Raw genomic sequence first — 27,847 nt, 5'->3', positions numbered from 1 at the left:
TTTAAATTAATTACTTTATAAATGAGCGCTTGATCGATGTATAGGGAATTCTGGGAAATGTGTCTCCTTGATTAATGTTTTCTTTTATTGTAAATAAAATTGAATTATCGATCCACTTGAGTGAAATAAATATTAAATATGTGAATTATTGAGCTGTTTTGATGGATTTAGTCGGCAACTTCGGTCGGACTATAAATAGAGCTCGGGCACCCCACGTGTTCCTTTTCGCAAAGTTGCCGCCGTCATGGAGGGTCCGCGGACACAGGCCGTTAAATTAGCGCGGGTATGTCTGACTCCAGCCGCTGCTCTGGCAGCCGTGGAGACCGAACCCGCCGTCTGTACATCGTGCGTGGCTAGGGCTGCGGAGTTGGGTGTCTGGGACGAGGGAAAGACAGTGGGCCTGCCGCGCTTCCCAGCTCCGAGAGGGGTGGGGGAAGAAGGCCTACTTCTTTCGACAGTGAGGAGGATATCTGGTTTCAAACGGTTTCTTGGTATTTGGGGAGAGAGGGTAGTTTGAAAGTGGCTCTCTCTACTTGAATATTGTAGAGGAGGTAATCTGAGTGTCTTGCCCTCGTTTGGGGGAGTTGAGGTGACTTTAGTATGCTACTTGATGCGTGGGTAAGGATTAAGCCATCATAAAGCATAATGCACGCAGTATGTAATTTTTAAGCTGTCTGATAGCATTTATATACTGCGTCTATAAGAAGACAAAGATGAACAAATGATAATGGATAATTGTAATGAGTATTTATAATGTTTTGAAATTGACACCTAGTTATCTATTTCAGAGACATGTCCTAGGTGTAATGCTGGGAAGTTACCTTAAAATAAGTTGTTGCCATTTTGGTATTGGTTTAGATGACAAATGTTTTAGACATATGTATATTTCAAGGAATTTTGTGAATGAGGAATAGAAGGGACAGTTAGGGAAGGAAATTTCAGCATTTAGCCCTATGGTGTAATAAATTAGCACGACATGAAAATCAGATAGCCAATGGGCATGAAAGGATGATTCCTGGTGTAGAGTATGTGAGTTATAAGGAGAGGTTGGACAAATGTTCTGCCATTGGAGGCTGAGGAGACCTTATACAATTTTTTAAATCATCAGAGGTGTGAACTGATCTGCTCCCCAGGGTAGAAATGTCAAACATGAGGACTTGTGTTTTAAGGTTAGAAGGGGGAAATTTAAAGTTGATGTAGGACAGGTTTTTTATGTAGATACGGATTGGTAGGTTCCTGGAATGGCCAACTCAGGCAGTAGTAGAATCAAACAATTAGAAGTTTTATGAGGGATGGAATATGAATATGGAAGGAGTAGGTGTATGAAAGATAAACAGGAGGGAGATGTTTTCTATATATTGGCATGAAGATTGGCACAACATTGTAGGTGAAATAGACTTCACTTGGTAGGAAAATGAGACTGGAGTAATTTGAAAGCTGACATGTTATGGCTGCACCATTGCATAATGGGCGTGGCAATGTAGGACAACAAACAGGAGCAAAACAGGATATGGAGCAAATCAAAATTTTTAGATATGAACTTTTTACGGAAAGAGTATGAGGGAGACTGACTGTAAATGCTTTTTGATAATTGTTTTAGTACATATGAGCTGAGGTGGGAGTGTCAATGTCCAGGCTTGGTGATGACAGTGATCATTGATCTGAAGATGATCATTAGGTCAGGTGTGAGTTCAAGATGGCGAGCTGCTTGAATCATTTACCAGTGGCATTGAATTTGTACTGGAGGCCTTAATGTTTGGTTGGGAGAACTTACTCATTCAGTACAAATGGAAATCTGACAATTTGGGCTTTTGACATTTGAGCTAGAGCTGAATGCCATCATTGTGATAGAATGAGTCTAAGAATGGATATTTGATGGTTCATTATGTGCTTGTCCGAGTGCATGAAGAAAATCCTATTACTGAGAATGGCAAAAGATGGGTGAGGTCCCATCCAGTTTAATGGTGACATTCGGTTTGAGTTGACATTGTTAGTATGCTAAGGCCGTAAGCATGATGAGGAAAGACAGATGCTGTGGAGAATGAAAACATCCAAACCCTCTGCTTTTAACGTTGAATGAAGAGAGCACTGGAGTTGTTCAGAGTTAAAATGTGAAATCTCAATTTTGAGAGCATCCCATAGCTTATGGGTATGCTGTACAACCAAAAGTGCTGTCCCGTAATAAAATTGATTGTCCATTTTACCAAATTTGCATAGTTGGCTGCAAACTTCATTAAATTGTATTTTCATCCATAGGTTACCAAAGTTCTTGGAAGAACTGGGTCCCAGGGACAGTGTACACAGGTATGAATTGACAAGCAATTATTGAATTGTTAAAACTGAAGTAGGAAGTGCAGATGTCACGTGGGGCTGTGATGTACAAGTTCACCTTTGTATGTACTAACGTAAAAACATGAACACTGCAAAAGCAGAATATGGCATTTCCTAAAAATTGAGCAAATAAAGTAATGCTGTAAATGATAAATAGGGTAAGCAGTTCATCAGATTCCATCAGTTTTGAAGTTTTATTTCTAAAGACACTGCCTGAGTATTTCCAGATATTTTTGTTTTGTTAAAATATTAGAACCTTAGTTTTCCACTTTTAAATACAGAAACACGTGAGTAGCAATGACTTGAAGAATTTGACTTGTGTGCTGTGAAATTGGATCCTCCCTATTTAAGCTTTCCATGCAGGCTTTTTGTTTGTTGGAATTTGTAATGATACAACAAGCAATTTCCAATGTACCTGATATTTTTGGCCTATCTGAGCTGATTCTATTCTCAGCTGTTTTCTTGTCTTTGCAGTTAACTGCAAGCAGACTATATTCTTGAAGTTAGCCAGAATTTAAAAAAAAATTTTCTTGCTGCTTCAGCTGATTTTAAAATTATTGTGGCCAATTCAAAGAACAGAGCTGCTGTCTCTTAAAAGATGTTAGTGTTAATGTGTTTGTCTCTTGGCTTTGTGCTGTCCCCTTGAAGATACTTTCTATATTTGGGTTTTAGTTGTAAAACATCTGAGTTAACTTCAACGGGCTTTTTAAGTTACAATCAAAATTGTTCATTTTGTAGGTTCGTGTGGAATTTATGGATGACAGCAACCGATCCATCATTCGGAATGTGAAAGGGCCAGTCCGTGAGGGAGATGTGCTTACGCTTTTGGAGTCTGAGCGTGAAGCAAGAAGATTACGATAGCAGGTATTTTAATGTAATTGTTTACATCAACTTCAAGAGCAAAATGAAGATAAAAATTGTCTACGCGAAGTGTCCATAGCATAGAGACCAGTTGCTTCTTTTAGAGTGGATGTTGCAGAGAAGTTTATAGTTATTTTATTTTACAACCGTGCATGTTAATGCCAGAATATTGATCTAATACTTAGGACAGAATGGTGGGTTGGTGTATTTTTGTGATGGTCTCTGGAGATTTGGCAGTTTAGTTGTCAACCAGTAATCAAATGCTGAACTAAACTAATTCCTTAAGCTTTCTGTGCATGTGCATTTGCTTATCCAAGAACTTTTTAAATGCCTGTATTGTATTTTCCTCCACTGTGACCCTACACTTTTCTTCTGAACTTGCCCCCGTACCTTAAATACACACCCTCTAGTATTGAGCATTTTGACTTGGGGGGGAGGGGGTGAAGACAGGTGCCTGTCATAATCATGAGCTTCTGTTGGGTTTCCTTTCTGCTTCTACTACTCCAGGGGGGAAAAAAAAAACAACCCTAGCTTGTCCAGCCTCTCCTTATAACACATCCCCTCTAATCCAGGTAGCATTCTGGTAAACTTGTACACTCTAAAGTCTCCACAACCTTCCTATGCAACACACAAAATGGAGAGGAGCCAGGTATTAAATGTAAAACTCCAGATGCAGTCAAATGGAATTTTATAAAAATGCAACTTCCAGACTTGAATGAACTCATTGCATTGAATAACAAAGGCAAGTATGCCATGCACCACCTTACTACCCTGTCAACCTTTGCAGCCAGTTTCAAGGAGCCATTGACTTGGACCCAGAGATCCCTCTGTACATCAATATTGTTGTGGAATCTGCACTAACTACTTTTTTACATTTTATCTCCCAAACTGCAAAACCTCACACTTTGGCTATATTAAATTCCGTCTGTCATTTCTCTTCCCATATCCATATCCAAGTTGCAGTCATCTACAGTATTTACAATGCCACCAATCTGTTGTCTGAGAATTTACTAACCTACTCATCCACATTTTCATCTAAACAGCAGAGGTCCCAGTATGGATCCCTATGGAACACCATTTGTAATGAAACTCCAGGCAGATCCCTCTGAAATAAACTGGCCACTGTAATAACTTGAGTGGATCTAGATTTCTATGTCTGAATATTGTTTCTCAAACTTGTATTTCTGAGCTTGTCCACAAGTATAGCTTTGAGAAGCACCTGATAGTTTTGCATTATCCTTAATTTCCCTTTTCCCTCCGAAAGACCTTCAGATTTATTTGATCTTGGTAGCCACAAAGGCCACGTGCTCACTTGGTTGAGGAACAGCAGTCTTCAGCACAGTTTGGTCTCATTGGTGTTTGAAATGTCAGTTTTGTTATTGACATTTCCTTCGCATTAGAAAGCACACCCCTGTTATTTTTAATCCTGGTTTCATCAACTGCTCTGCTGTTTTACTGAAATGTTTTGTTTTCATTTCAATAGGTATGCCATCTGCCAACAGAAGCTCCTCCTCTAAAGAACTGCTATAGACACTTGGAAACCATTCTGGACTAAATGGAATAATAAATTGTATAACTGGCTAATCTTTTAATATGGAATTTGTTTGGTTTGATTTTCTTTTTTACCACTAAACTTAAAGGTTGGAGTGGTATTTATGGTAGGACTTACCTGCCTTAAGACCTTGTGACGGGTCTAATGTGAACTTTATGGATCATGAACTCTCATGGGGCTCTCAGTTGAGCACCACGGAAAATATCTAAATCAAGCCAAGCTGAAAATGAACAATTAAGTTGGAATTGTACAGTTAGCCTGGTTAATTGGCTGGGATTCTGCTCTGTCAACCTGTATGCCCTGCACAACTTGGGCAAAGGGTATTGAAAACTTTCAGTTCTGAAAATATTTGTCACATTATGTAAGTGCTGTTGCGGCCATTTAAAGCATTTTAATGCCTGGTTATCATTTTGGATGCACTACAGTGCATTTAAATGTATAATTTATTTTTGGTATTTGAAAACCAAAACAGTGACCTCCAAAGATAGCACTGCAGGATGTATTCAAAATATTTGGACAATCAAATGTAGAAATTAAATGAAGTCAGGAAATTGGGACTGATGCAAGGTCTCAACCTCAAATGGAGACACGAGGAAATCTGCAGATGCGGGAAATTCAAGCACAAAAAATGCTGGTGAACGCAGCGGGCCAGGCAGCATCTATAGGAAGAGGTACAGTTGACATTTCGGGACGGGACCCTTCATCAGGACTAACTGAATGAAGAGATAGTAAGAGATTTGAAAATGGGAGGGGGATGGGGAGATCTGAAATAATAGGAGAAGACAGGAGGGGAGGGATGGATCTGAGAGCTGGAAAGTTGATTGGCAAAAGGGATACCAGACCCCAGGCTCCCCTCCCCCCTTCTCTTTCTCCCTAGGCTTCCCGTCCCATGATCCTCTTTCTTCAGCCTGGTATCCCTTTTGCCAATCAACTTTACAGCTCTCAGATCCACCCTTCCCCCTCCTGTCTTATATCATTTCGTATCTCCCCCTCCCACTTTCAAATCTCTTCTTTCAGTTAGTCCTGATGAAGGGTCTTGGCCTGAAACGTCAACTGTATCTCTTCCTAGAGATGTTGCCTGGCCTGCTGCTTTCACCAGCATTTTTTGTGTGTGTTGCTCAACCTCAAATGTTGACTTTGCCTCTGCCTCCATACATTCTGCCTGACCTAAGTTCCTTCAGCAAATTGTTTTATTCTGAAGGAGAAATTGCCTTTTTGAAATTAATGCCTGACCCAAATGTTTCCAGCATTTTTTTTTTACCTCTAGCACAATTGAGGTTTCCAACATGGGTTTAACATTAAGGAATTCAGATTATGCAGCAGTCACAGGTGAAGTTTCAATTTTTAATGTAAAATGCTTCACATACAATAAAAAGCAGTTCAGAGATGCTGATATAGAGATAAATGTTGGTTTAATCAACATGTTAAGAGAAACATCCCTTTTTAAAAAAGAATTGCACTGGCAAATACTGGACGAGAATGATGATAGTAGCTGCCATCTTTGTAGTGTAGGCTGCTATCTCACTGGAATGGTCTATGGAGTGACCTGAAACAACAAAAAATCTGGGTTAAAATGTAGTCTGTGACTTCAGAAACCTAAATTTGGTAATGTTAGATTAAACAGCAATGTAAATTTGACCACCACTGAAGTGTATTTGAAAAGTTGTCCTGTCCATGGCAGTTCCACAAACCATTTGTCATGCTTGGTCCATTTCCCTCCTAACCCCATTCTCCTGCCTTCTGATAACCTTTCATACCTTGAATAATAAAGAGCCTTTTCAACCTCTGCCTTAAATGCACCCAATGACCTGGTCTCCACAGCTACCTATGACAATGAATTCCGGATTCACCATCTGTTGGCTAAAGAAATCCCTCCTCATCTCTTCCAAATGGATACCCCTCTATTTTGAGGCTGTGCCCTCAGGTCCTAATCTCCTCCACCAAAGGAAATATCTTCACATCCACCAGGCCTTTCAACATTCTATGGGTGTCAGTGATTCTCTCTTCTTCCCCCCCCCCCATTCTGAATTCCAGTGAGAAAAGGCCAGAGTCGTCAAATGCTATTCATATTATAACCCATTCATCGCTGTAATCACTGACTTGAACCATCTCAGAATCTTGTAATGTCAGCACATCCTTTCTTAAATAAGTGGCCCAAAACTGCTCAGTCAGGTCTCACCGGTGCCTAATACAGCCTCAGCATTACACCCTTTTATATTTTAGTCCTCTTGAAATGAATGTTAACATTGCATCTGTCTACCTCACCACTGTTTCAACTTGTTAATTAACCTTTGGGAAATTCTGCACAAGGTCTTTATGCACCTTGTATTTTTTGAGTTTTCTCCCCTTTTAGAAAAGTCTACACTTTTATTCCTTATACCAAAGTGCAACACTATTCCATCTGCCCGTTCTCCTGCCTTAACAGTTAAATAGACATTTTTTTCCAAATGTTGGTCGAGACGTGGAGCAGTCGCCTCTAAATGGTGCCATGGCTTCTTTTACATATCCCATCTGAAAAGAATGCTAATTAAAGCTCTATTATGGAGAATTAACTGTCTTACAGATAGATGTCTCAGTAAGGGTAGCACTTGTAGAGATTAGGAAACCAGTAGATTGTCACAAAGTTTTGCTTTAAATATTGTCTGTTGTGGAAGAATCTGCTATCTAAGTCTCAGCAAACAGATTAACTTCATTGAGCAAATGTTTTAAAATGCTTCATCTGGATAACAATCAACCAAAGGGTCTTGCCAATGATACATACCCATAACTACAGCTGGGGAGCAGGCTCATGCAGATGAAGCGGATCCATTTCCCACATGACAGGATAGTGACGGCAAACTAGGAAACCTCTGTATTTAGCTGACCATAAGACTTCCCCATCTGACTATAACCACATTTATGTGCAGCACTGTGTGGCTTGGGGAGATTGGTTGTTGATGCAAGGAATATGAAATATTATGATTAGGCGTAAGGAAGCAAAAATGAACAATAACCCTCCCTATATGCTCTAAAAGTATCACTGACCTGTGAAGAATACTCGGAATCCCTGCGTTCAATGAGCAAGACGGCAATTTCTTTGTTTTTAGCTTCCAAAGCAATGGACAATGCATTACTGCCATCCTGTGAGGACAAAAATACCTATGTTAGCATTGTTCATAGGAACTGAAGCAAGCCGGAGATTCTGGGAAAAGAGCAGGTTTGCTAAGTAATGGTAATTAGGAAATTATTGTAATGAGGAAATGAGTAATTAGGAACACCAACTATGTCCTTTATTGCTAAGGGAATTCAGTGTAAAGTTAGAGGGGTTATGCTTCAATTATGTAGGATACTGATGAGACCACCTTTGGAGCACTGCAATCAGTACTTTTCCTTGAAGTTCATAGGAGATGTACTGAACTATTAGCTGGTCTGGATTTCAAACACAAAACTTGATGTTGGAAATCCAAAGTAGCACACGCACATGCTGGAAGGAACTCAGCAGGTCAGGAAGCATCTATGGAAAAGAAGACTACTGAAAGATCTTGGCCTGAAATGTCAGCTGTTTACTCTTTCAGTAGATGCTGCCTGGCCTGCTGAGTTTCTCCAGCATTTTGTGTGTTGCACTGTTCTGGATTTGTTGACTAAGGGAAAAATTAGACAGGCTAAACTTTTATCTTGGAGGTTAAAATAGAGTGTGATTGAACACATGTTGAGTATTGCGGGGAGAATGAGGAGAAAATCAGGAACGAGATGTCATGTTAATCGGAAGTCACCAAGAGATTTTGAGAGATTGAAAACATGAGGTAAAAGATCGCAGTAGATGGGTATGCAGAGCTAAGATTACAATTGGATCGACCATGGTCCTATTAAAAGTAGAGTAGGCTGGGGGTGGAATCCAGTGGGTTACTGCTTTTCCTAATTCATATGTTTGTATGTTAGCATCTGCAAATGTAGGAAGCAAAATATTTCCTCTCTCCAGAAGCCAAAGATGACAATGAAGATGGTGAACATCAAGATCCCAGACATACTTTTGAAATGCCATTTCCCAGACTATTAAACTTTTTCACTCAGTGGGACTAAGCATTCCTTGCACAGCCTACTGATGAACCACAATTACCATATTGCCTATTTCCTTTTGAGATGCTGATGGGACAGCTGTATATTTCCAACCATTTTTCATTTGGCTATGATTGTCAGCAAATATATACTTACAACACTGGGTTTTAAATACATCAATTTTTTGAAAGTGAAGATGTGCAAACATGACATGGAAGAACTGCAGCATTTTGGCTTTTTAACTGTGGGCTGAAATATGTGTAAAATAAAACGTACCAAACTTTAGGAAGATCTCATTAAGAGCACTAAATAGTGTTTTGAACATCTGATTGTAAAAAGGGTATTAAATCCATAGCTCCATCAGGAAAATACCAGGCATGAAAAACTAGGGGGGGGGGGGGAGGTTTTTGTTGGTTAAGTCAAGATGACTCAGATTTATGCTGGGGGGAGGGGGAGGGACCCCAAGAAAAAGTTTTAATGCAGCTCGAGCACCCCTTATCCAAAATTACTTTTGAGCATGCCGTCAAAAACAGAAAATTTCACAAGGCTCTGGGAATGTTCCCAGGCAACGTGCAGGTCTCTGTGCATCAGTTATGAGAAGTGATCTCACAACAGGTTAAGGAAAAATAGAAAAACACTGCACAAAGCAAAAAAAAAGATCTTGATCATATTGAAAGAATGGATTTGTCAGTGAATATATGCTGATCATGAAACATGCAAAGGTAGAAACACAGAAAACCTACAGCCCGATACAGGCCCTTCGGCCTTCAAAGCTGTGCCGAACATGTCCTTACCTTAGAAATTACCTAGTGTTACCCATTGCTGTCTATTTTTCTAAGCTCCATGTACCTGTCCAGGAGTCTCTTAAAAGCCCCTATTGTATCTGGCTCCACCACCGTTGCCAGCAGCCCATTCAACGCGCTCGCCACTCTGCATAAAAAAAAATTACTCCTGACATCACCTCTATCTACTTCCAAGCACCTTAAAGCTGTGCCCTCTTGTGCTAGCCATTTCAGCCCTGGGGAAAAAGCCTCTGACTATCCACACAATCAATGCCTCTCATCATCTTGTACATCTCTATCAGGTCACCTCTCATCCTCCATTGCTCCAAGGAGAAAAGGCCAAGTTCACTCAACCTATTCTCATAAGGCATGCTCCCCAATCCAGGCAACATCCTTGTAAGTCTCCTCTGCACCCTTCCTGCAGGGAGGCGACCAGAACTGAGCACAGTACTCCAAGTGGGGTCTGACCAGGGTCCTATAGAGCTGCAACATTACTTCTCTGCTCTGAAACTCAATCCCACAATTAACGAAAGCCACTGTATCGTATGCTTTCTTAACCACAGAATCAACCTGTGCAGCAGCTTTGAGTGTCCTATAGACTCGGACCCCAAGATCCCTCTGATCCTCCACACTGTCTTACCATTAATATTATATTTTGCCATCATATTTGACCTACCAAAATGAACCACCTCACACTTATCTGGGTTGAACTCCATCTGCCACTTCTCAGCCCAGTTTTGCATCCTATCAATGTCCCGCTGTAACCTCTGACAGCCCTCCACACTATCCACAACACCCCCAACCTTTGTGTCATCAGCAAATTTACTAACCCCATCCCTCCACTTCCTCATCCAGGTCATTTATAAAAATCACGAAGAGTAAGGATCTCAAAACAGATCCCTGAGGCACACCACTGGTGACTGACCTCCATGCAGAATATGACCCGTCTACAACCACTCTTTGCCTTCTGTGGGCAAGCCAGTTCTGGATCCACAAAGCAATGTCCCCTTGGATCCCATGCCTCCTTACTTTCTCGATAAGCCTTGCATGGGGTTCCTTATCAAATGCCTTGCTGAGATCCATATACACAACATCTATTGTGACAAATGGAAAAATGAAAGTAATTGTAAATACTCAGCAGGCTGGTTGCAGAAATTTAAGAAAAGGCACTGAATTAATTTTTTAAAGATTTGTGGTGATAAAAGTGACAGCTGATCACAAAGCAGTGGAGAAATACATTGATGAGTTTGCCATGATTGTTGCTGATGAAAATCTAACATGCTGAATGGCTGGATTAGTACTTGCCTGGTAAGACAACGGTAGCGTATAAATTCAGTCAAAAGTGATGGTGATGCCAAACAGCCACTGACTGTCCACCTGGGCCGCCAAGGTAGTGATAGCTCACCTATGGTTCAATGTACCCATTGTTTCGTACAAGTTATTAAAAATGTATAAAATTACCCACCCCCCGCCCTCCCATCATAGATGCTGTGGACAGGTGGCTATTTGAAATTGCTGGTGTATATGAAACCAGTTGCAGTGCTTGGAACCCAGTGGTAGACAGAGTCGAGGGCAGTCTTTCAACTACAACGGTCCGTGGAGGACCCAACTCCATCATGTCACACCACTTCGACTGCGGACTGCTCACTCTGAGCTTCACACCAGCTGTATGTAAGCTCTACATGTAATGTAAATGGATTTTGTGTCTTGACTTGGGTCTCATCCCCAGTGTATCTCGTTCTATAAATGCAAATATTCCAAAATCCGAAGCACTTCCAGCGCCAAGCATTTCAAATAAAGACGGGCTGCTCAAACTAATAACTAGGTGCAGAGGTCCAGAATGCTTCACTTTGGAGTGACTGAATCAGAGACCACTGCAGGGACCGGGTCTCTGGCACTGATTCTAGTGCTGTGGCTCAGAAGAGCAGAGAGGTGAAGAGAACTGTGCTGTTGATAGGAGATACCACAGTCAGAGGAACAGAAACGAGATTCTGTGGGCACTATAGAGAAACCTGGAAGGTTTGTTGCCTCCCAGGTGCCAGGGTCAGGGATGTCTTGCATTGGGTCCAGGCCATTCTCAAGAGGGAGGGGAGCAGCCAGAAGTTTTGGTACATATTGGCCCCAATGACAGGTGGACAAACTGAGGAGGCCCTGAAGAGAGATATTAGGGAGCTCCAGGGTAGCTATCTCTGGATTGCTGCCTATGCCATGTGCCAGTGAGGGTAAGAATTGGATGATTTGCCAGGTGAATATGTGGCAGAGGAACTGGTGCAGGGAGCAGGGGTTCAGATTTATGGATCATTGGGATCTCTTCTGGGGAAGGTATGACCTCTACAAAAGGGGTGGGTTACACCTGAACCCAAGGAGGACCAATATCCTTGTGGTCAGCTGTGGCAGAGTTGCTTGGAGTGGTGGGGGGGGGGGGGTAAACTAATTTGGCAGGGGAAAGGGAACCAGAGTGATAATGCTGAGGGTGAGATACTTGGTTTACAAACAGAGGCAGTGTGTAGTTACTCTCCTAGCAAGGAGAGGCTTATGATAAGGTAAAATTGCAGTCAACAGGAAGAGTTGCAATGTAAAAGGTGGACAAAATTGAAAAGGGTGAATACAGTATTGAAGATGTAATACTTGAATGCATGCAGTATATGGAATAAGGTAGATGAACTTGTAATATTGTTACAGATTGGGAATATGATGATGTGGGCATCACTGAATCATGGCTGAAAAAAAGATTATACCTGGGAGCTTAATATCCAAGAATACACATTGTATTGAAAGGATAGGCAGGTAGTCAGAGGGGATGGTGTGGTTCTGTTGGTAAACAACGAAATCAAATCATTAGAAAGAGGTGACGTACGGTCAGAAGATTTTGAATCATTGTGGGTACAGCTAAGGAACTGTAAGGGTGGGAGTTATATACAGACCCCTACAAACTAGTAAGCATGTGGTCCACAAGTTACAATGGGAGATAGAAAATGCATGTCGAAAGGTCAATGATATAATTGTCATTGGGGTCTGCAACATGCAGATTGGGAAAATCAGGTTGGTGCTGGATCACAAGAGGGCAAATTTCTAGAATGTCTACGAGATGGCTTTTTAGAGCAGCTCATGGTTGAACCCACTCGAGGAACAGCTAATCGGGGTTGGGTGTTGTACAATGAACTGGAAATGATTAGAGATCTTAAGGTAAAAGAATCTGAGGGGAAAATAATCATAATATGATTAAATTCATCCTGAAATTTGAGAAAGAGAAGCTAATGTCAGATGTATCAGTATTACAGTAGGGTAATGGGAATTACAGAAGCATGAGAAGAACTGGCCAAAATTGATTGGAAAAGAACACTGGCAGGGGTGACAGCAGAACGGCAGTGGCTGGAATTTCTGGAAGCAATTCAGAAGGCATAGGATATATACACCCAAAGCGGAAGAAGTATTCTAAAGACAAAATGACAACCATGGCTAACGAGAAGTCAAAGCTGACATAAGAGCAAAAGAGGGGGTGTGCAATAGAGCAAAAATTAGTGGGAAGTTAGAGGATTGGGAAGCTTTTAAAAGCCAACAGAAGGCAACTAAGAAAGTCATTAAGAAGGAAAAGATGGAATATGAAAGCCAATAAAATTAAAGAGGATACCAAAAGTTTCTTCAGATACATAAAGTGTAAAAGAGGCAAGAGTGAATATTGGACCACTGAAAAAGCTATGCTGGAGAGTTTGTAATGGGGGGACAAGGAAAAGGCGGATGAACTGAATTAGTATTTTGCATCAGTCTTCACTGTGGAAGACACTAGCAATATGGTGGAAGTTCCAGAGTGTCGGGGGTCAGAAATGTGCGAAGTTGCCATGATTAGGGAGAAGTTTCTTGGGAATCTGAAAGGTCTGAAGGTAGATAGGTCACCTGGACCAGATAGTATAAACCCTAGGGTTCTAAAACCAGGTGAATGAAGAGATTGTGGAGGAATTAGTAATGATCTTTCAAGGATCTCTAGGTTCTGGAATTGTTCCATAAGACTGGAAAATTGCAAATGTCACTCCACTTCAAGAAGGGAGAGAGGCAGAAAAAAGGAAATTATAGGTCAGTTTGTCTGATCTCAGTGGTTGGGTAGATGTTGGAATTGATGGTTAAGGATGTGGTTTTGCAGTTATTGGAGGCACATGATAAAATAGACCATTGTCAGCATGGTTTCCTCAAGGGAAAATTTTGCCTGACAAATCTGTTGGAATTCTTTGAAGATATAACAAGCAGGATAGACAAAGGAAAATTGGTGGATGTTGTGTACATGGATTTTCAGAAGGCCTTTGACAAGATGCTACACACGAGGCTGCTTAACAAGTTAAGAGCCCATGATATTACAGAAAAGATACTTGCATGGATAAAGCAGTGGCTAGAATTCAGAAGAATGAGGGATAACTTAATTGAAACCTACCAAATGTTGAAAGACCCTGATAAAGTGGATGTGAGAGGATGTTTTCTATGGTGGGAGAGTCTAAAACCAGAGGACACAGCCTCAGAGTAGAAAGTTGTCCTTTCAGAATGGAGATGAGGATTTTCTTTAGCCATAGAGCAGTAAATCTGTGGAATTCGTTGCCACAAGCAGCTGTGGAGGCCAAGTTCTTTACGTACATTTAAGGCAGAGGTTGATAGATTCTTGATGGGTCGGGAAATGAAGGGATATGGGGAGAAGGAAGGAGATTGAGGCTGAGGGAGAAAATGGATCAGCCATGATCGAATGGTGGAGCAGACTCAATGGGGCAAATGGCCTAATTCTGCTCCTAGATCTTATGGTCTTATGGCCTCCAAAAGAAAATGGGCTAAGTATTGAAAGATAATAGAGATTCAGTAGAACAGTCCAAAGCAATTCCCCACTCAAGTCACACAGACCCAGTAGGGTGTATTGCTGACTTCCATGCTGTAAACTTTGAGTTCCTTCAGGACTGTAATATATTCATACCATACGCAAGAGTTCTAATTAAAAATAAAATCTCTGCCACTAATAGGCCATTGTGAACCTGCCGAAAATTATCATCCTAAGGTCAAGTCTCTGACAACCACATTGCTAGCTTCTGCAAATCAGTATACCCGTGATCAATGTAATCACCTTAACCTGTAGGAATTGGTCCAACAATTCCTCATTCAGGAAATATTTTTCCCACATTCTGTTTATGAAGAGATGGGTAGAACAAGCACGACCGTGAAACTGGTAATTCCATCATCCGCAGAATCTCTTGTGTTTTTGATAATGATAATCAGATTTCACTAGTTATTGTTAATATAAATTAAACACATGACAGATCTTCTGAGTGGAATTATATGGAAACAATATCAGTCTGTTCAGCCACTTGCAGATGTCCTATTATGAAATGAAGATATTTTCACATGAAGTTGTTCCACAGCAGCTGCAGAACCACCAAGAGCCTGATGGTGGCCACACTGATCCAGTGTTACCCATCACTCGGCCAACGGCCTGAAGCCGTGCAACACTACTGGCCTGCAGAAATGGCCAGCATTTTGTGTGCGTTGCTCGGATTTCCAGCATCTGCAGGTTTTCTCTTGTTTGTGATTTGATTACTACTCTGGAAAGACTCTGCCAGGGATGCCTACCTTGAGGAAGTTTAAATCTTCCCTTCGACAGGAGTTCAGTGAAACCCTCTCTCACCGCTCCCCCACTGTGATCCCTGCTGACCGCGTGCTTACCCAGACCCACTGCTCTCCTTGCCCACCCATCACCTCCCTCTGGAGCTCCTTCCCCCTTTTTCTTTCTTCCATGGCCTTCTGTCTCTTTCACCAATCAACTTCCCAGCTCTTTACTTCATCCCCCACCCTTCCAGGTTTCACCTGTCACCTGGTGTTTCTCTCTCCTCTTCCCCACCTTTTAAATCTACTCCTCAGCATTTTTTCCTCCAGTTCTACCTAAGAGTTTCGGCCCGAAACGTCGACTGTACTTTTTTCCATGGATGCTGCCTGGCCTGCTGAGTTCGTCCAGCATTTTTGTGTGTGTTGCTCGGATTTCCAGCATCTGCAGATTTTCTCTTGTTTGTGCCTGAAGTACTGTGTCTGTTTTAGAAGTTGCTGTGAAATTATGCTTTGAATGCACATGAAGTTGCACATGGGTTACAATCACAATAGAAATTAGAAATGGGAAAACTATAACCTAGTGCAAACACCATGTCCAAGGATTATAGACCAAGCAGGAAGGACTACTGTTGATAATTCTGAAGGGAGCTGCTTGTGTTCAGCTAGTCACTGACAAGTATGCTGATCCTCAGTGAATCTAGGGTGATCTTCAATATTTGTCCTTACATTTATTATCTTGAGTATTCTGGTTCTTGACTCAGCATTGGAAGCAATCTTTCATTTCTTTGTCTATTAAAATGTGTATAATCATCGTCTCATCAAATCTCTCAAACTTCTCTGCTTGGAGGAGAACAATCTATAATTTCTCCAGTTACTGAATACTTCTGACTTAAAATATTCCAATCCAGCTGCCATTTGGTCAGCCTTTCAAGGAGAGCTGCATGGGTGTACTGGGACTGCAGACAGAGCACTGGTGGGAAACTCTTTGGCTAAGTTGGGTGAGTTGAAGAGGGTTTGGACAAGTAGAACTCCTTGAGACAGAGAAGAAGGATGAAGTGAATGCACGGTGTTACATGGTGGGTAATAAGAAGCAAACTGAATAAGAGGAACAAAGAGTCTATCAATAATATTCCTGCAAAACCTCAAAGCCGAGGAAAATGGTGTTTACGAGCCAACATCAAAGTTTGTTCATTTGAATACACAAATTATCTGCAACAAGATAAGTAAACTGATTTCTAAAGCAGAGAATAAACATCTCAGAGACATCATTGACTAAGGCTGGACAAATCAGGATAAGGGAGAAAATTTAAAATAAAGATATGGAAGAATTATTGGTGGTGAATCATTGGATATCTCAAACCTAGAGTGTATTCAAGGCTGATTTTCAGCTTGTAGGGAATCAATAATCATGGGCAATTGATGTCAAATGTTAGATCAACATCAATCTTACTGAAGACAGAGTAGGTTTTAAAGAAACACTTGTTTTTGTATTTTTACAGTAGGAGGTCCCAACCTGGGTCCACGGACGTCTTGGTTAATGGTAGGGGTCCATGGCATAACAGGCAGGGAATCACTGACTTAGAGGAATTATCAATGATACTTCATTTCTGGGAAGCCATACAAGTTAGTGTTTCAAATCATGCAGTAGATGCAGCTTAAACGTACATTATCAGTCAGGGAGATGTTGCACTGTGGCTGCTCCAGAAGGACTTTCACGATCTCCAGACGTCCATGTTCGCAGGCACACATCAGTGAGGTAGAGCCCTCATTGTCCTGACTATTAACATTAGCCCCACAATCCAGCAAGGCCTTCACCATTTCAATACGTCCGTGACTTACAGCCAGCATTAGGGCAGTCTGACCTGCCTGGAAAGGAAAGAAAAATACTTGTAAACTTTGAGTTGGATGGGGAATTATAGAACAGAGCAACACTTCAACAATAGCAATATCAACTACAACAAACTGGAATCTTTACAGGACAATTTGTTGAACTTGGATAATTGGCTGTTGGGGACGAGGCTTAATTTTTACATCTCTCCTCCACTCCCACTGCAACTTAAATGCAAAACATTTTCTATGTTTCCCATTTCTGAGGGAGGTAATGTTTCAAGTTGAACTGAAAAATTAACTCTAGACTTCAAAATTCAAGATTCATCTATAATCAAATAATGTATAAATTATACAACCTTGAGATGTGTTTGCTCATGGGTAGCCACAAAGCAAGAACCCAATTAAAGAAAAAAAGAATAAAAATAAAAATAAAAGAGCAACACTCGATGCACGAGAAAGAATAAATAAATAAATAACATGCAAGCAATTTAATGGAACAGCAACAGCATTCCAGACCAAAATTGAATCCTCAGATCTGAACCCCGCAGCAGCCCGGACTAGGCCCAAAGCCTCAATTCTCTGTTCATCATATTAGGGAGCATGGAGCACAGCAGCCGGGGAAGTCCTCATAGCCTCAGTGCCATGGAGATGACTATCATAGAGAACGAGTGAAATCATCTCTTGTCCCAACTGACACCCTGTCTTTTCCATCTGTCTGGGCCGGCATTTAAATTGACCCAACCACAGAACAGCGGAAGTCTCCATGCCCTGGAGAGAGGAGTGAAGATCATGGAGAGTGTGCCAAATTGGCTTTCGCCTCCGATCTTTATTATTATTCCTTCTAATTTGGTAAGTAGTTTGTCTCCATAATACTATGGATGAAAGTCATGAAACCTGATGCCATTCAGAATAGAACAAACCATCAGGTAAGCTACCCATTAACCACCCTAAACGCTCCTTCCCAGCACCACTGACACACCATGGGCGAAACAGGCACCAAAATATGGCACTGCATTTGCTCTCAAGGACTATTCTCAGTAGCTCCTAAAGGCAAGATCTCTACCACTGAAACAGCAAAGAGCAAAGCATACACATGGGATTACTACCATCTGCAAAACCCCTCCTCCCCACTGGGACACACACTATCCTGACTTGCAAATGTGTCCCTGTGAAATGTTATTGATGTCGAGCCCAATCCCCTGAAACCCCCTACTCAACAGCAATGTGCCAACACCACAATGTATTGATTTCAGTAGTTCAAGGTGACAACTCGGCGCCCCCTTAAAAATACCTAATACTAACTAGCCTTGCCAATGATGCTCACGTGTAATCAACTCAACAAGCAGAGTTTATCTTTCCTGTTCATCTGCAAAAACATAATACATGCTATTCTGCCATTCCAGTGTTGCTCAGCAGGCTATTACTAATCCCCAGCTGTCCTTTATATGGTGACAGGGAGTTGACTTCATGATGTATGATCAAGTTTTTCCTGCCATGAAACAACCAGATTTTGACCTAGCAGTGTCATAAGAATGGAATCATTATGTGTCATACTAGATTGTCATTCTTAGCCCTACAAGCTCTGAAAGACTTCTCAGAGAAACAAGTGGGCATAAGCGTGTTAACCAGGCCCAACCGAGCTGCAAGGGCAGATCTTGACCAACACACCAAGGAGTCTGAGATGGCAGAGCTGGTTGAACTGATTTACTTGTCTCCTCAAACTCCCAGCTATGATGATGGAGAATCGTGGATGATACAGGATTCTGTAATTCGAATTGTTCAATAATTTGATGCCAATCACAACCAAGAGAACGAGATTTTCCAAATTAATTGAAATATGTGGAACTCTTTCATGGAATTAGAGAACACCTCATAACTCAGCTTCATATGATGAGAGCATTCTATTCACCATCCAAAGAATCCCTCCCTCCATAAATGTGCAACAAAAATTGTGCAGGAATTACTCTCCTAGGATGCTTTGCAGCATTTTACAAACCCAGGGCCTCTACCGCAGCAAAGAACAACATATACATGGAAATGACACCATCTGCAAACTCTCCTCCAAGTCACAGCAACTAAAATAGGTGTTCAGACTCGGCCAATCAATGCCAGATAACCTGCTAATAGTGAACCAAGGGAGCAGGAATCAACTGCACAATTTCACCACTGAATTTTGATTTTCAGTGGCATCGGCAGTTTCAATTGCCAAGTTGGTTTTGTGATGTAACATGGGTGAATATTAATTACCACCATTGGTGTTCACCTGGCTGGCCTTGGCATTAACGTTTCCCAGACTAAACAACTGCTTCACGACTTTCATCTCTGCTTCGGTTTCCATAGCAGCCAGAGCAGCGAGCATGATAGCTGTGTAGCCCGCCTTGTTCTGCCAGTCAATATTACACACACCTGAAAAATAGGAGAATTAGAGAGGGTAAAATCATCTTAACAAGTGGAAAAATACACAACAAACCACTGGAAGTTAATCACCCACTGGCACCGTGAAATTACCACCCTGCAAGAGTACTCATTGGTACTGCAAGAACATGAATCTCTCCACCCCTGTTTTAAGTACAGCAAGACTACCCACTGTCATTACAGGACCTTCACACGACGTGGATCATAGAATTACCCAGTGGGGGTAAGAGATCAACCACTAGCTCTATAAGTCTAACCTGTGGCAAGGCAAGAGTGCCTATTGCAATGGTGTGACAAATTACTGGCCCTTATCTAGCCAAGTGGAACCTATGGAGGCTGCACATTGTATCACTAACCACAGGTCAAACATGAACCACAAAACTAACCAGTAGTCCAACTTCAAGGATAAATCACTGACTATGAAAAAAATCAACCCAGCCAACTGTGAGATCCTGAGAACAACCACAGTAGGAGACCATTAAAACTACTTATGAGCCTGCAAGATCATGAGACTGACCACTATCACTGAAAACAAACACAGGCAGTGAGGGCAAGCAAGAATACTGAGGCATCTTCTTTTTCTCCATTTTGTTGCTACCTTCCCGTGCTTAGATCCTTGCCCATAGCACACATAAACATTCCTGGCAACACGACGAGACTGTGAAATTACCCAAGACTGCAACTCACCACTAAACACTACTGGCAGAACAAAATTATCCCCTTGTACGTCAAGATTAAAATCACTATTGCAGCCAAAAATTTAATAAGCTACCTTTGATTATAAACTGAATATTTAAAAGAGACCGAGCTTAAGTAGAACCAGAGAATCTGAGAGTCTTAAAATGCAAAAACAAGCTCTTCTTCCCAATGTATCCATATTGACTTTTTTTTAGCCCATCTACAATAATCCTGTTTTCTCACAGTGCTTCATATACCTTTACTGTATGCACTCCTCCCTGATTTGATTTCCCAAATGGATCTCCTCACACTTAGGAACATAGAAACATAGAAAACCTACAGTACAATACAGGCCCTTCGGCCCACAAAGCTGTGCCGAACATATCCCTACCTTCGAACTACCTAGGCTAACCCATAGCCCTCTATTTGTCTAAGCTCCATGTATCCATCCAGGAGTCTCTTAAAAGACCCTATTGTTTCCGCCTCCACCACTGCCGCCGGCAGCCCATCCCACGTACTCACCACTCTCTGCGTAAGAAACTTACCCCTGATATCTCCTCTCTACCTACTTCAAGCACCTTAAAACTATGCCCTCTCGTGCTAGCCATTTCAGCCCTGGGAAAAAGCCTCTGACTATCCGCACGATCAATGCCTCTCATTACCTTGTACACCTCTATCAGGTCACCTCTCATCCTCTGTCGCTCCAAGGAGAAAAGGCCGAGTTCACTCAACCTATTCTCATAAGGCATGCTCCCCAATCCAGGCAGCATCCTTGTAAATCTCCTCTGCACCCTTTCTATGGTTTCCACGTCCTTACTGTAGTGAGGCGACCAGACTTGAGCACAGTACTCCAAGTGGGGTCTGACCGGGGCCATATATAGCTGCAACATTACCTCTTGGCTCTTAAACTCAATCCCACAATTGATGAAGGCCAATGCACAGTATGCCTCTTAACCACAGAGTCAATCTGTGTAGCAGCTTTGAGTGTCCTATGGACTCGGACCCCAACATCCCTCTGAACCTTCACACTGCCAAGAGTCTTGCCATTAATACTATATTCTGCCATCATATTTAACCTACCAAAGTGAACCACCTCACACTTATCTGGGTTGGACTCCATCTGCCACTTCTCAGTCCAGTTTTGCATCCTATCAATGTCCCACTATAACCTCTGACAGCCCTCCACACTATCCACAACACCCCCAACCTTTGTGTCATCAGCAAATTTACTAACCCATCCCTCCACTTCCTCATCCAGGTCATTTATAAAAATCACAAACAGTAGGAGTCCCAGAACAGACCCTGAGGCACACCACTGGTCACCGACCTCCATGCAGAATATGACCCGTCTACATCCACTCTTTGCTTTCTGTGGGCAAGCCAGTTCTGGATCCACAAAGCAATGTCCCCTTGGATCCCATGCCTCCTTACTTTCTCAATAAGCCTTGCATGGGGTACCTTATCAAATGCCTTGCTAAAACCATATACACTACATCTACGGCTCTACCCTCATCAATGTGTTTAGTCACATCCTCAAAAAATTCATTCAGGCTCGTAAGGCACGACCTGCCTTTGACAAAGCCGTGCTGACTATTCCTAATCATATTATGCCTCTCCAAGTGTTCATAAATCCTGCCTCTCAGGATCTTCTCCATCAACTTACCAACCACTGAAGTAAGACTCACTGGTCTATAATTTCCTGGGCTATCTCTACTCTCTTTCTTGAATAAGGGAACAACATCTGCAACCCTGCAATCCTCTGGAACCCTCCAATCCTCCGGAACCTCTCCCGTCCCCATTGATGATGCAAAGATCATCCCCAGATGCTCAGCAATCTCCTCACTCGCTTCCCACAGTAGCCTGAGGTACATCCCGTCCGGTTCCGGCACTTATCCAACTTGATACTTTCCAAAAGCTCCAGCACATCCTCGTCCTTAATATATACATGCTCAAGCTTTTCAGTCCACTGCAAGTCATCCCTACAATTGCCAAGATTGTAGTGAATACCGAAGCAAAGTATTCATTAAGTACCTCTGCTATCTCCTCTGGTTCCATACACACTTTTCCACTGTCACATTTGATTGGTCTTATTCCCTGACGTCTTATCCTCTTGCTCTTCACATACTTGTAGAATGCCTTGGTGTTTTCCTTAATCCTGTCCGCAAAGGCCTTCTCATGGCCCCTTCTGGCTCTCCTAATTTCATTCTTAAGCTCCTTCCTGCTCGGCTTATAACCTTCTAGATCTCTATCATTACCTAGTTTTTTGAACCTTTTGTAAGCTCTTCTTTTCTTCTTGACTAGATTTACAACTGCCTTTGTACACTACTGTACCCTACCATCCTTTCCCTGTCTCATTGGAATGTATCTACGCAGAATCCCACACAAATATCCCCTGAATATTTGCCACATTTCTTCTGTATGTTTCCCTGAGAAAATCTGTTTCCAGTTTATGCTTCCAAGTTCCTGCCTGATAGCCTCATATTTCTCCTTACTCCAATTAAACGTTTCCGTAACTTGTCTGTTCCTATCCCTCTCCAATGCTACGGTAAAGGAGATAGAATTGTGATCACTATCTCCAAATTGCTCTCCCACTGAAAGAGCTGACACCTGACCAAGTTCATTTCCCAATACCAGATCAAGTACAGCCTCTCCTTTTGTAGGCTTATCTACATATTGTGTCAAGAAACCTTCCTGAACACACCTAACAAACTCCACCCCATCTAAACCCTCACTCTAGGCAGATGCCAATCAATATTTTGGAAAATAAAATCTCCCACCACAACAACCCTTTCCAGAATCTGTCTCCCTATCTGCTCTTCAATGTCCCTGTTACTATTGGGTGGTCTATAAAAAACACCCAGTAGAGTTATTGACCCTTTCGTATTCTTAACTTCCACCCACAGAGACTCCTTAGACAACCTCTCCATGATTTCCTCCTTTTCTGCAGCTATGACACTATCTCTGATCAGCAGTGCCACGCCCCACCTCTTTTGCCTCCCTCACTGTCCTTTCTGAAACATCTAAAGCCTAGCACTCGAAGTAACCATTCCTGCCCCTGCACCATCCAAGTCTCTGTAATGGCCACAACATCATAGCTCCAAGTACTGATCCACGTTCTAAACTCATCAGCTTTATTCATAGTACTCCTCGCATTAAAATAGACACATCTCAAACCATCGGCCTGAGTGCGTCCCTCCTCTATCACCTGCATATCCTCCCTTTCGCACTGTCTCCAAGCTATCTCTATTTGTGAGCCAACCTCCCTTTCCTCCGTCACTTCAGTCCAGTTCCCAGCTCCCAGCAATACCAGTTTAAACTCTCCCAATAGCCTTTGCAAACCTCCCCGCCAGAATATTGGTCCCCCTCAGATTCAAGTCGTCCTTTTTGTACAGGTCACACCTGTTCCAGAAGAGGTCCCAATGATCCAGAAATCTGAATCCCTGCCCCCTGCTCCAATCCCTCAGCCACGCAGTTATTCTCCACCTCATTCTATTCCTATACTCACTGTCACGTGGCACAGGCAGTAATCCTGAGATTACTACCTTTGAGGTCCTGCTTCTCAACTTCCTTCTTAACTCTCTGTAGTCTGTTTTCAGAACCTCCTCCCTTTTCCTACCTATGTCGTTGGTACCAATATGTACCACGACCTCTGGCTGTTCTTCCCACTTCAAGATATTGTGGATACGATCAGAAACATCCCAGACCCTGGCATCTGGGAGGCAAACTACCATCCGTGTTCCTTTCCTGCGTCCACAGAATCGCCTATCTGACCCCCTAACTATAGAGTCCCCTATCACTGCTGCCATCCTCTTCCTTTCCCTACCCTTCTGAACCACAGGGCCAGACTTTGTGCCACAGGTTCGACCACTGTTGCTTCCCCCACATAGGCCATCTCCCCCAACAGTACTCAAACAGGAGTACTTATTGTTAAAGGGGACAGCCACTGGGGTACTCTCTATCATCTGCCTCTTGCCCTTCCCTCTCCTGACTGTTAACACCTACCCATCTCCCCAGGCCCTGGAGTGACTTACCTGCCTATAGCTCCTCTCTATCACCTCCTCACTCTCCCTGACCAGACGAAGGTCATCAAGCTGCATCTCCAGTTCCCTAACACGGTCCCTAAGGAGCTGCAGCTCGACATACCTGGTGCAGATGTGGCTGTTTGGGAAGCTGGGAGTGTCCGGGACCTCCCACATCTGACACCGAGCACAGAAATCCGGCCTCACACACATACTTCCTGTCTGTATTCTACAGAGTTAACCTACCTCACCTCGACCCTTTAACGCCGAAGCCCCGTTGAGCCAAAGCCTCCCTACTCTGTCTCCCTCTACTCTATCGCCCGCTCCTCCGATGCCTGCTCTATAAAGCTGTCTTCTTTTTAAACTCTTCCCGCTGTTCTCATTGGCCGACCTCCATTTGTCAGACTTAACTTACATCTGCCAGTGCTCCACCCAACTTTCCATTTGATCTAAATCCTGTTGTAATATTTGACAATCTTCCTCACTATCCACCACACACCAGTTTCTGTGTCATCTGCATATTTACTAGTCATCCCTCTTACATTTACGTCCATATCATCAATATACATTACAAACAAGGAGATCCCAGCACTGATCCCTATAATATCAATCAGAAAAGCATACTTCCACCACTACCTCTTTCTCCTATTATCAAGCCAATTCTGGACCAGATTAGCCAGACCACTTTAGATCCCATATGTCTCATTCTTATGGATCAGCTTATCACTTAGTTTATTTAAGTATCTATCTAGGTGACTCTCAGATGCTCAGTCCAGATGACAGATATTAACTACTCTGTGAAAAACTCCTCATCAGATCTCCTTTAAACCTCCTCCCCCTTCCAATATACCTATGCCCTTTAATTTAAAACACTTCATTTCACAGGAAAAGGTCATGCTACCTACCCTATCAATGCTTCTTATAATTTTGTACACCTCTAAGATGTTACCCCTCATCGTCCTTCACTCAAGAGATAATGGACCTCGCCTATCTATAATCTTTCCTTGTAACTCAAGCACCATCTTTGTGAATGTCTTCTGCACCCTCAAGAAGCAGTTGACACAGATAATGATTGTAGCATTTAAGAGATTTAGACAGTTACATGTACAGGGATGTAGTCCAAGTACAGGCAGTAGAGTTTAGTTTGAATTGGCATCATGGTCAGCACGGACATTGTGGGCAGAATGGCCCACTCCTGAGTTGTATTGTTCTACTCTTAATGAAGATTCAAAAATCTCTGTCAGGGGCCGGCAATCTCCTCCTTATCATCCCAGGATACTCCTGGTCAGGTCCTGGAGATTTATTCATCTTCATGCACTTAAACATCTCCTCATTTGTAATGTTGATAAATTTCAGGATATCACTGTTCCCCTCCATGCCTTTCTCCACCTTAAATACAGACTAGAATGATTCGTTTAAGACCCCACCCACTTCCCTTGGCTCCACGCACAGATCAAAACACGGATTTTTAAGTGGACCTACTGCCTTTAATATAATATTTATAGAATCATTTAGGAAACTCCCTTATCTTATCTGGCAGGGATATCTAATGGCCCCATACTACACTACTAATTTCCTTCTAAAGTGTATTCCTGCATCCTTCATGCTCCTCAAGGAACTGGCTTGATCCCAAGTGCCTATACTTGAAACATCCCTTCTTTTTCCTGACCACGTGAGTGCGTAGTTTGGGTTCCCTAATCCTGTCAGCCTTACCCTTCACTCTAAGAACAATCTGTTGGCCCTGAACTCTTTCTATCTCACTTTTAAAAACTTTCCCCACTAACCTCGTTCGCATTGGCACTAGACTACTTAGTATTGAGAAGTCTGTCATAACGTGCACATTCTTTATCATTAAGACAATGTTAGTTCTGGTTATGAACATGTTAGCAATGCTTAAGTGCTGTAAAGTGTACATTGAGCCTGGGCAATGCCAACGTTCAGTGCCCATTCTTTGACCACTCCAACTTACCGGTGTCCAACAGAAGCCGAACAATCTGGAAGTTGGAATGAGAAACGCAGTAGTGCAGGGCTGTGTTGCCATTTGCATCAGAGAGGTTGACAACGTGCGTGAGGATTGCCGGTGACATCTCGGCGAAGCCCATCAGATAGTCTGCGACGGTCTGGGGTGAGGCGGATTTCTGGCTGGAGATCCTGAACCACTCCTGTTGGATGGCATTTAGACTGGACATCTGCAAACACACAGCAAGAGTGCTCAGGGAGCTCCTGGTGATTCTGCTCTTGATTTTCGGCTGTCTTCCTCAGCTTGTCCCACCCAAAACCAGTTGTTCAGTGGGAGATGGAGCCAGCTGGCTACAGACCACACCAAAGCAGATTTCTCCAAAGACACTGCCCTAATCAGCGGCTGACAGGCCCGCACAGAACACAGGGAAGCGGTACAAAGACACAAACAGTACTGCTGTTGATTCAAAGCTCTAGTGACCTGGATTCAATCTCGACCTTCCATACTACCTGGGTGGTCTCCCCATGACCTGTTTCCTCTCTTGGACCTGAGTGGTAGAACCTGGAAAGAGTTGATGGGGGGTGGTTGAACAGATAGGTGAGGAAATGGGATTGCTCTGGCACCCAGTAAAGACCCGAGAAAATGAGGATAACATCTTGGTTGATCTTCTCTTGATGTTGCAACAGCCCAAACACAACGGGTCTAGTACAGCTGTTGAACACCGTAAAGGCACACAGGTCACCTATCTACCAGTGAATCAGTGGTGCAGACTCTTCCACTGGCTCTCACCCAAAACCTCGTCAATCGACAGCAGAGAGCTTGGAGCATGCAAGTCCTAAAGGCTGGCCACAGGGTGCACATAACGCAGCGTCAACAGCTACTTCAGCTTGGCCCGCTCCCCTTCATACCACGCCTATATGTGCACTGCCACCCAGCACGGGTGGAGGTAGTTTGGGTCTTTGCTCCATTTGTTGAGATGCTCTGGGATTGTGGCCTTAGGTGTCAGCAATCCATCAGGAACTGTCCCTTCAGGAATGTTATCTCCTTCTATGGGGGTGGGGGGTAGTTTTAAAATAAGTTGTCATGGGAAGGTAGCATTAGAAAGAGAGAAAAGGCACTGGAAGAACCAAAAGGCTTTTGGATGAAACGAGAATAAAAGGTTCACAATTAGTGTACGTAAATGCAAAATAATTGCATTGAACAAGTTTGATGAATTGGGAGATAATTAATCATGTGGAATTACAATAGGGTAACAGAGACCCAACTATAAAGAGAGGAAACAGACACAAAATGCTGGAGTAACTCAGCAGGCCAGGCAGCATCAGTGGAAAAAAGTATAGTTAATGTTTCAGGCCAAGACCCTTCGGCAGGGCTGGAGAGGAAAGGTGGGGGAGGGGAAGAGTCACACTTTTTAGGTATTATTATTGATAATCTTTAGCTTTTTCAGGATGATAGCACTATGTGTCAATAGTTTTCAATGAACACATTAACTGTTTATCCATTAGTTAGTCAAGTAGCAGAGCTGCTGTCTCATATTTCCAATGGCCTGGTTTTGATTCTAAAGACGTGCAGGTTAACAGGTTAATTGGAAATTCTAGTGTGCTTCTCTCCCCCCCCACCACCCCACCTTTTAAATCCACTCCTCATCTTTTTCTCTCCAGCCCTGCCGAATGGTCTCGGCCAGAAACGCCAACTGTATTTTTTTTCCATAGATGCTGCCTGGCCTGCTGAGTTCCTCCAGCATTTTGTGTGTGCTGCTTGGATTTCCAGCATCTGCAGATTTTCTCTTGTTTGTAATTAAGAGAGAGCATGG

General features: G+C 42.6%; 2 protein-coding genes across 6 annotated transcripts in view; one reads left to right on the top strand and one right to left on the bottom strand.

Moving 5' to 3' along the window:
- Positions 1–200: 200 nt before the first annotated feature.
- rps28 (ribosomal protein S28) lies at positions 201–4,791 on the top strand. The gene is made up of 4 exons (XM_063032596.1): positions 201–283; positions 2,257–2,304; positions 3,070–3,195; positions 4,676–4,791. The coding sequence occupies exons 1-3, from the start codon at positions 245–247 to the stop codon at positions 3,190–3,192; spliced, it is 210 nt and encodes a 69-aa protein (XP_062888666.1). The 5' UTR covers positions 201–244; the 3' UTR covers positions 3,193–3,195; positions 4,676–4,791.
- A 148-nt stretch (positions 4,792–4,939) lies between these two features.
- The window catches only part of kank3 (KN motif and ankyrin repeat domains 3), a 74,128-nt gene continuing 51,220 nt past the window's right edge, over positions 4,940–27,847 (bottom strand). For all 5 annotated transcript variants that reach the window (XM_063032592.1, XM_063032593.1, XM_063032590.1 and 2 more), the window contains 5 exons: positions 26,044–26,263; positions 19,226–19,368; positions 16,798–16,998; positions 7,769–7,864; positions 4,940–6,290 (listed from right to left, as the gene is read on the bottom strand). In XM_063032592.1, the coding sequence (XP_062888662.1) occupies positions 6,279–6,290; positions 7,769–7,864; positions 16,798–16,998; positions 19,226–19,368; positions 26,044–26,263 (672 nt within the window). In that variant the 3' untranslated portion in view covers positions 4,940–6,278. The remainder of the gene's footprint in view (positions 6,291–7,768; positions 7,865–16,797; positions 16,999–19,225; positions 19,369–26,043; positions 26,264–27,847) is intronic.

This window comes from Mobula hypostoma, chromosome 24, assembly GCF_963921235.1.
Source record: "Mobula hypostoma chromosome 24, sMobHyp1.1, whole genome shotgun sequence".
Taxonomy (NCBI): Eukaryota; Metazoa; Chordata; class Chondrichthyes; order Myliobatiformes; family Myliobatidae; genus Mobula; species Mobula hypostoma.
This window is presented reverse-complemented; position numbering and strand designations above follow the sequence as displayed.